This window comes from Lolium perenne, chromosome 1, assembly GCF_019359855.2.
Source record: "Lolium perenne isolate Kyuss_39 chromosome 1, Kyuss_2.0, whole genome shotgun sequence".
In the NCBI taxonomy this organism is placed as follows: domain Eukaryota; kingdom Viridiplantae; phylum Streptophyta; class Magnoliopsida; order Poales; family Poaceae; genus Lolium; species Lolium perenne.
Genome location: NC_067244.2, coordinates 59,097,392 through 59,107,285, shown reverse-complemented (window position 1 = coordinate 59,107,285; position 9,894 = coordinate 59,097,392). Strand labels below are relative to the sequence as shown.

Below are 9,894 nucleotides of genomic sequence, written 5' to 3'. Positions count from 1 at the left end.
GGCTAGTTGGCCCGTGTATCTGTAATATAGTAGGATACGTGTCGGTTAGGTAGAGTTTGTCTCGTGCACGGTGGGGATTATTCCCACGTTAGAAAGTCCCCTGGACTATAAATATGTATCTAGGGTTTATGGAATAAACAACAACCAACGTTCACCACAAATCAATCTCGGCGCATCGCCAACTCCTTCGTCTCGAGGGTTTCTTTCCGGTAAGCATCATGCTGCCTAGATCGCATCTTGCGATCTAGGCAGCACAAGCTTATTTCGTTGTTCATGCGTTGCTCGTACTGAAGCCTTTTTGATGGCGAGCAACGTAGTTATCTTAGATGTGTTAGGGTTAGCATTGTTCTTCGTATCATATGCTGTCGTAGTGCAACCCTTATGCATCTAGCCGCCCTTACACCTATCTTAGGTGTAGGGGCGGCACCCCGCTTGATCATTATTCAGTAGATCCGATCCGTTACGGTTGCTCCTTGTTCTTCAAGGATTAGTTTAATATCTGCAATAGTTAGGCCTTACAAAGGGTTGGAGGATCCAGCGACGCGTAGGGTGTAGTTTGCTAGCCCTAGACAGGATGTTCCGGGGATCAACCTCGTGTTGGTTTTTAGGCCTTGTCTAGGATCGGCTTACGATCACCGTACGTGACCGCGAGGCCCAATCGTGAGTAGGATGATCCGATTATGCGGTGAAAACCCTAAATCGTCGTAGATCGTTTCAGCTTTATCTTGATCAAGCAGGACCACCATATATTCGTGCACCTCGTACGAATGATGGGTGGATCGGCTCCTTGAGCCGATTCACAGGATAACCTGAGAGCCGATCGAGGCTCGCATTTAATGTTTACGTGTATGCCATGCAGGAAACTAAGCGAGGCATCTCCATCACCTTCCTGACCAGGTATAGGTCAGGTGGCACGCCCTTGCACCAGCATCGGACGTGCGTACCAGAGGCTTTGCGGGCCGTCGCTCGGAGGGACCAGGGCCAGCCGCAGCCCTAAGTTGTTCCCGGCTCTACTGTGTTGCTCGTCGTTGCTCGCCGGTGGGTTTCTGACCGCAACAGTATTTCCGTGCGATTGCCAATGGGAGGCGACGCAAATGCGCTATACCGCGTTTGATCACTGATCAGGGGGAAATAGAGGACCAAGCCGACCTCATAAGGCACGTGTATGATTTCTACATCGGCCTCATTGGGTCGTCTGGGGAAGAGAGAGTCCTTTCCCTCGATCCAAACCTCTGGGATGAGGATAAGCGGGTCTCGCCAGAGGAGAACCTTGCTTTGGAGCTTACCTTCACTCAAGAGGAACTGGATGAGGTCCTCTTGAGTATGAAGACATACACGGCTCCGGGCCCGGATGGCCTTCCTGTGTCTTTCTTCAAACGGTTATGGGGAACCCTTCGGGCACCGATCTTGCAGCTCCTTAACGATTTCGTCCTAGGGAGGGTGGATATCGCAAGGCTGAATTTTGGTGTCGTCTCGCTGATTCCGAAAGTCCCGGGCGCGGACTCTATTAGATAGTTCCGGCCTATGGACATCAAGCTTAATTATGAACATCGTGCTGATGCTAAAATGGATATGGAAGCTCTATCAGAACGCAGAAGGGTTGTGGGCTGATTTGATACGCGCGGAGTACCTAGGGGATAGGGACTTGTTCGATAAGGAGGTGCCGGTTAGGGGCTCCCAGTTCTGGAACGCCATTCACAAGATCAAATGGTATTTCAGACTGGGAGCAAAGCACAAGGTCCGGAATGGGAAAAGGACCTATTTTTGGCTCGATTGGTGGTCTCGATCCGGACCCCTTCGGGCTAGGTTCCCTAGGCTATACAACTGCTGTGATCAACCTTTCATTACGGTTGATGCTGCAAGGGTCAGGGGCGGCACGCCGGGAGCTTGGCGCATCCGCTTTAGAAGGTAATTCAGCCTGGCGGAGACGATCGAATGGGACAACCTCTGTCGCGAGATACAGGACTTACCCACTGATGACCAACACGATGTAGTTTCATGGTCCTTGGAACCCTCAGGGGTGTTCTCGGCTAAATCAGTGTACTACGACCTGTCGCAGGGGGCGTCGGTGTCACACTTTAGAGATGTTTGGCGGGCACGGGTGCCACCAAAAATCAAGGTGTTCCTATGGCAGCTTATTCGGGGCAAGCTGCCATCGTCTGAGCAGGTGGCCAAGCGGCATGGCCCGTCCAATGGCCGATGCTCCTTGTGCGGAGAGGTGGAAGACTGCAACCACATCTTCTTCACTTGCCACATGGCGGGATTCATGTGGGCGGGAGTTAGGGAACTGCTGCATTGCAAATGGAACTCGGGCGGGATACGGGATTTTATTGCGCTAGCTCAGGGCATCTCAGGCCCTCTTCGTAGCTTAGAGCATCTCTAGTAGAGCTCAAAAAAAACGCAAACCGAAAAACGCGAGTTCAGTTCACCGAAAACGCAAGTTCTGTCGAATTTCGCAGTGGTGCAGAATAGAACCAGTAAAATGAAACTGAAAACTGGAATTCGAATTGGCGCGGGTAAGTTTAGGCGATGATCATAGTTCATACATGAAATAGATGCTCCGATTGCGCATCGATACATACATACTACGGGGGAATTGACATTATACTAGTACACCGGCAACCTAACCTAGCTAAAATGAGCAAAATGCGGCCTACTAGCTATGGCGCGCTCGGCGGTGCCGGTGCTGGCGGAGATCGTTGGCGGCGTGAAGTCTTCACGCGTCGTCCTTGTCAAGCTCGACTATTCCGGTGGGCCGCCTCGTACTCCCATACCTGGCGGACGGCGTCGGCTTCTTCACGGCGGAAGCGGGCCCTCGCCTCTGCCTCGCTGATGGCGAACTTCTGCGCCATCACCGCCTCCGCCTCGTCGCTGTCGTGGACGTAGTCCCCGGCGGAGAAGGTTGGAGAACGCGCGGGGATGAGGTTGTCCTCCTCGACGCTCGCCGCCACGGGCAGCCGTGGAGCGCGGCTAGACTGCCCGGAGGAGGAGCTCTCCGCCTGGTTGTCGTAGCGGGCGAGCTTCCCTGGGGGCGTGAGCCCCCAGTTGGTCCACCGGGGAGCGCTCCGCTTGCGCGCGCCCTCACTGCGGTTCCACTTCCGCCGCTCCGCCTCGCTGCGGAAGACAGGCGGACACGGTGGCGAATCGCCGCCGCCCAATCCCGCGGCTCGGCTGCCTGCACCTCCACGGGAGGCCATCGCGCGGCGGCGGGTGGGTGATTGGTGGCTGGCTGGGCGTGGATTGCTCGTCGGAGCGGGGGACTGGCGGCGGCGGAGGGAGAGGAGACGGCGGAGGGGAGTAGGGTTTGCGAACCGAACTCCCCTCCGCGATCCCTTTTAATAGGGGTCATGCGGGGAGTTTCTCGGGCCCCCGAACTTTCGATTCGGGCCGGCCCATGTTTACGGGCTCTAATCTGCGCGTGTTTCAGCCCGAACCCGTAAATCCGCCGGAAAAGTTCGGTTCCGGCGGGATTTACGGGCTCTGTTAGAGATGCTCTTAGTTTGGTTCACCTTTGCGGCCATGTCTTGGTCTCTTTGGAATATTAGGAGTAAACTAACTATTGAAGGAAAGCTGATTAACAACCCGACTGACGCCTTCTTTCATATGATGCTTCACATGCAGTCTTGGAACGGAGGGACAGGGCGCTGCTGGACGAGGCGCTCGAGGCGGTACGACTGCTGCACGCGAGGAGTAGAGCTGGAGGGTAAACGACGCCACCAGAGACTGCTTATGCTGTTACTTTATTCGACCCGCTCCAGGGTATTTCTTATGTTGTATCTATGCGAGACCTCCGTGTGGGTTTGTGTGTTGGCCTAGGCGGGATTGCCGTGCAGACTTGTCGAGAGCTTGGGTGTGTTGTATCTGACTTGTGTGGTTCCGTTGGGGCTTTATATATAAAGCCGAGCTTATAGCCTTATGTTTAAAACAATTTAGGGTACTCTGTGATAATTTAGGGATTTTTGTAGGGGGAGGTTTAGGCAGACCGTATACAGCCGCTGACATCTCACTCCAGAGCTGTGGAACGACTGAACGAGCAATCTGATACTTCCACAGCTAGATTCGAGTTAAAATAACAGTAGAGTCGTCAAGATCCCAAACCAGATAAAACGAGTCCCGCTCAAAGCAAAACCAACCCAGACACACATTTTACATTTTTTGCTTCACCAGATGACCCAGATGCGTAGCCTTTCTACAGGTCTAGTCCCCATGCATTCAGGCTTTCAGGAGTGCGACCTGCGCCACCTGGCCACCGTCGGCGTGCCCGTCGCCGGCATCGACCCGGCGGCGGCAGCGGCGGCGCGGGCCTTCTTGGTCCCGCTGAGCGGCGTCCTCTCCATGCCGCTGTCGGAATCATCCACCCTCGCCGCGTCCGCGCCCATGCCGCCGCCGAACAGGAACGCGCCCCACTTGAACAGCCCCCGCCGCCGCCTCTCGGAGCCCAGCCGCTCCACCTGCGCCTGCAGCGCGTGGCACTGCACCTGCACTCGCGTACGCATCAACATGTGAGCTAGAGCACATCAACGCCGATCGATCACTGAATTAACACTGTTGCAGAATATTATGGTCACTGACCTGGAGCCTTGCGACGTCCTCGCGGAGGCGGCGCATTTCGTGGTGCTGCGAGACGACCTCTCGCTTGGAGGGGCACCGGGCGGCGGCGGCGGCGGCTGAAGAGATGTCTAGGGCGGCGGGGCTCCTGCTTTGCAGGGAGCGGAAGGAGCCGCTCCAGTCAGCGAGGCGGCTGAGCTTGCTGCCGTGCTCCGAGAAGAGCACCTGGACCACGCAGCGCACCGGCAGGCGGTCGTTCTGCACGGCGTGCGCCGCCGCCTCGGCCGACAGCTTGCGCGCGTCGATCACCCGGCACAGCGACCGCCGCTCCTCCTTGCTCGCCTGCGGGTGCGCCTGCATGCACGCCATACGTGTCACAAACGTTCACGGTCGTTCCCGTAGGTGCACAAACGTTAGCGATCAGAATCGACGTGCAGCACGCCCAGGACGTACGTGTACCACCAACAACATAATCAGGTCCGATCTCCATGTGCAAGGACAGGACACGTAAGTTTTTTTTTAGGAGAGAAACAAGGACAGGTAGGTTTTTATTATCTTGCGCTTTTAGATCAAGCAACAGGTAGCTCACGTGATCACTGTTCTTTCGTTTCTAGATGCAAATATACCTACACCTTTCAGAAAAAATAAACCACACATATTCACATGTGGCTACTAAACATAGTCACTTGCAGGCAAAAGAACAAGGTCACTATTCAGTTTATTTAATTTCTGATGTGACTACACTACGTGATCGAATTTGAGAAGGATCCAAATACATTTTTTAGTTTATTTACTTTCTGATGTGACTAGAGTATGTGAATTTGGAATGGATCCAAATATGTAGGTGTAGATTTGGGCTTGTGGACCTTACTCCCATCGTGCAAAGGACAAACGAAGAGAATGATCCCACGGGAACGGATCGGTGTTGTTGGTATCTCATTTATTCACTTACTTTGTTGATTAAGCTGGAGCTGCCTCCTTAAATGAATCGCAAGAATGATCAAATTCAGGCCTTGCTTGGTTGATTCTTAGAACAGAGGGACGGAAAAACTCTAAATTTAGAATGTCATATTCATTGAATTTTATCGGATTTTGGACCTGCGAGATATTTGTTTAAGTAGTGTTTGAATCATAGGGAAAAATATAAAAAAATATAACATGAGGTTTGAGTGGATGAAAAATTTACTTGAAACATAGTGCAATGCGATCTTATAGGAAAATTCCTATGCATTTCTAAGAATGCAATCCTAACCGAGTCAAACGATACATATAGAGAAAAAAATCTGAGTATAATTCTCTATGAAGTTCACATGCTTCTAAGCACATGTACAATGGGAGGTGCATAAAGAAGTGTTTGGAAAAATAAACCAACTTTATCTAAGCATTTAGTGCTTATTTTGTATATCAGAGGTGTCTAGTTAGGGCATGTACAATAAAATGTGCTTAGGGGATGCTTAAAAAATAAAACGGTTTTGTCTAAGCACTGGTGCATAACAGATGCCTAACTAGACACCTCTCATCCTCTCAGGTATAAATAAGCACCAGTGCTTAGCAAAAGGCTTAATTTATTTTTCTAAGCGCCTTTCTAAGCATTTTCCATTGTATATGGCCTGGCATCAGCCTAGTCATCTCAAATAAGCACCCATGCTTGGCTAGAAAAAACCTTATTTTTAAAAGCATCCCATTGTAAATGGTCTAATAACCGCCAAAAGCGCGCGAATTCTACTGCTCCTATGCAAATGATTCGGTCCAAGCTGAATTGCAATGGTCAAACGCACAGAAACATGTGTGTACTGCCTCTCTTACTTCGATGGATTGTTTACCTGCAGCGTCGCAATGCGTCCAACACAATCACATCGGCCAACGTACACAGTTCCTATGCAGGAAACCACGTGCGCTCAGAAAAGCTGCCTTGCCCTTTTTGGCCTATCGCATCGACAAAGCCAACGGTGAGTGGAAAGGGGCATCACAAACTTGCACGTACGCTGTATGATTGCCACGCTCGAATGATTTGTAACGTTTTGCCAAAGAGAGAATGATTTGTATCTCGATCAGCGACACATTACCCGTTACCAAATTTTGACCTGTCGGTCCTAATCTTTCTGAGACATTGACAATCACAAAAACTAAATGTGTATGGAACATGAAAGAGTTTAAAGACCTTGAAGATTTTTTTTCATACTTTATTTTGTAATAGTTGAAAGTTAGCTAGTACTCCGTATCTCATAACCATATACTATTTTTTATTACAAATATAGCAATGATGAGTAGAGTAGAGATGGGCAAAACTCAAACAATCAAAACCGTCCAAATCGGTAAATGAGGAGCCAATTCATTTTGCTTCACAAAATAAATCAAAACTTCCTATCTAATTTTAAAATGAACTAGATGAAACCTGCTAAACCAGTCAAACCGTGTTCCCCCCACCCTTAACGATGAGCATGCTAGTTAGACTAGGGCCAGGCGGGTGTAGATCTGGCAGCTGATTTGCGGGCTCGTTCTGGCCTCAGCTCTAAGGTCGTTGCGCCGGCGTGATTACCCTCCTATTACGACCGCTTCGTCCATCACCTATGTGATGCAGCCTCACGAGCTTATTGGCCAATGGCTAGGGATCTTTTGGGTTGTGTAGTAGGGGCGCATGAGACTGGTCATAGTGGGAAGTAACATAGAGTAGTAACATGTGCATGTTACTACTCTATATTACTACCTTCATAGTAGTTAGTAACATCAAAGTAGTATCATAGATGTCTTTATTAATTAGCTTATAGACTCATTGTATCTTGGGAAGTGTGATGTTACAGTAACTAGCTATGTTACTCCATCCTCCTCTCTCCTCATTAACTCACTGCCACATAAGCAAATTTGATGAGTTGGACACTTAGTTACTAGTGAAGTTACTCCCACTATGAGTAGTCTGAGAAATCCATGCCGGCATGTACAAGGCAGTTGTGGAGGCGCCCGCAGGCATCTCCATTCCTCATTCAAGGGCGTGAATGTTACCTCCCTTTACGCTCTGTTGTTAGTGTCACGGAAAACCCTAGAACTAGCTTGTTTATCTGAGAAATAGCAGCATGGATGTCGCATCCCTTCTTGAAAATGCTGCCTACTCTTTCATTCGTGATCTTTAAGTGTGGTGGTGGGAGAAGTTTGGAGGAGAAGAAAAGAAGGTTCATTAGTAGTCATTCTTTGCTTTCATCATTTCTCAAGTAACAACTTCTCCTTCATTCTCTACCATTACGTTTTGCTGGAAAGGAATAACGATTTAGCTGGCACCGAATGCATACAGCTGCACAATGGAAGTTGGATTCCGCTGATCTGTGATTTTCTTTGTTGTTGGGCATGTTTGTGTTGTTGCCTCAATATTTTCTTGCTTTTGAAATTTATGTATGACCATAGTTGCTTTATTTGCAAATCGGGAGGAAAGCATATTTGAAGCTGAATTTTTTAGATGCGTAACTGTTGCTTTTAAAATCTCAAATGTCTGAATTGTACTATTCATCCAACAAATAATTGTTGGTTTGTTCTAATCTTTAGTAACGCTGTAGTTCTGCATGCTGGAATACTGCTTTTTATCAGCATGCCAATGATTCTCCAGTTTCCCCGATCATTTTAAAGATCAAAGGCACGCGTGAACAGTCTGCACGCATGCACAACCCACGGCATGATGGGATAGCACTACTGCCATGAGCCCATGACGATGTACGGTCGGGATTAACTAACCGATCAACATCCGCCGGTCGGAATTAATTAACCGAACGCAGTTGCATTGTACTGACCTTGAGGTAGGTGTCGACGGCGCGGTACAGCCCGTCGTCGGCGGCGCGTGCGTGCGCCGGCACGGCGCGCGCGAGCTCCTCGAACTCCGCCGGCCGCAGCCCGGCCTCCAGCGCCGCCTCGGCGAGGTACGCGTCCACCAGCTTCGCCACCCTGGCGGCCGCCGCGCCCCCGCCGCCCGCCTTGGCGCCCTCCCGCAGGAACCCGCGCACCAGGCGGAGCACGAGGTGCACGTCCAGCAGCGTCGTCGTCGTCGTTGCCCGGTGGTGGTGGTGGTCGCGGGCGGTGGTGCCTCCGTTGCCGAACGCCGGGATCATGACGGCGCCCAGCGACGCCTGGTCGAGCCGCCGCGCGGCGCGGGCCTCGAGGTCGCCCAGAAGCGCCGCGTCGGCGCCCACCATGCTCCCCGCGCGGAGCAGGCGGAGGAGGAAGTCGCACGCGATGCCGTCGTCCCTGTCGTCGCCGTCATCGGGCGGGAGCGCGGCGACGAGGGACTCAAGGAGGAGCCGCTTCTTGAGCCACGTGGCGGTCGGGCTCTCTGGCGGTGGCAGGAAGCGCCCCGAGGGGGACGACGCGACGACGTCTGGGAGCCACCTTGCCGCGTAGTGGGACAGCACGGAGGCCAGGTGGTCAGAGGAGGACGGCGAACTGTCCGCCGGGGGCTTGGACCGGATGGCGGCGATGGTGCGCGCGAAGGCGTCAACGTCGTTGATGACGACGCACGCGTCGTCGCTGGCACCCCTCGGGGGAGTAGTGACGGCGGTGGCAGCGGAGGTACGGCGTGGGTCCGGCGAGGAATAATGAGCGCCGGTAGGATCGCCGGCGACGCGCGGGGGCGTGCCGACGAGGCCAGAAGAGGAGCGCCGTGGGTCCGGCGAGGAATAATGCGCTCCGGCAGGCTCAGCTGTGGCGGGCGGGGACGGAGAGCTGGGGCATTGGGCTGGCGACGGAGGATTCATCACTTTGCTTGGCGTGCTCCGAGTCCGAGCTGAAGCTGAGCTCGAGCTCTTGTGTTGGAACTTGGAGCAAGTGTGCTATGTGCAACCACGCTGCCAAGGCGATGATGTGCCATAAAGCTTCTTGTAGTAGCAGCATGGTGTGGTACATGGAGGTACAGAGTGGAGAGGGCGACGGGCATGCCGATGGTCCAAAAGTTGCTCGCTGACAAACACACTACATCGAAGGGCGGAAAGTTCTCAGTAGATTCTACCTCAAAACAAATACGGAATAACGTGTATATTCATTTTCACCACATTACGCTACGGTTAAATTTCCAAATACAATGTGTTAGGGCATCTTCATCGTCGACCCCAAACGATCGGGGCTATCCATTTCGGTTCGCATGGATAGAAGACACAAAAATCCGACCCAGCCCAACCCAAATGGGCACGAGGGTGCGGATGTTTGCATTGTTTGCCTAAATTTCGGTTTTGAAATGCGGCGGCGTGGATGCATCGAGACTGCCCGGCTATCCATGTCAGGCTCGCAAGCCAGCGAAAAAAAGATAGGTAGATTTATATTTTAATAAACTCAGATATAGTTTATTACACGGATTTAAAATCTAAATTACGT

At 51.8% G+C, this 9,894-nt stretch overlaps 1 protein-coding gene across 1 annotated transcript; it reads right to left on the bottom strand.

The window, feature by feature from the left end:
• Positions 1–4,026: 4,026 nt before the first annotated feature.
• On the bottom strand, positions 4,027–9,406 carry LOC127294697 (coleoptile phototropism protein 1). Its single transcript, XM_051324568.2, has 3 exons — positions 8,325–9,406; positions 4,573–4,902; positions 4,027–4,478 (listed from the first exon to the last, which is right to left on the bottom strand). The coding sequence occupies exons 1-3, from the start codon at positions 9,279–9,281 to the stop codon at positions 4,221–4,223; spliced, it is 1,545 nt and encodes a 514-aa protein (XP_051180528.1). The 5' UTR covers positions 9,282–9,406; the 3' UTR covers positions 4,027–4,220.
• Positions 9,407–9,894: the final 488 nt, after the last annotated feature.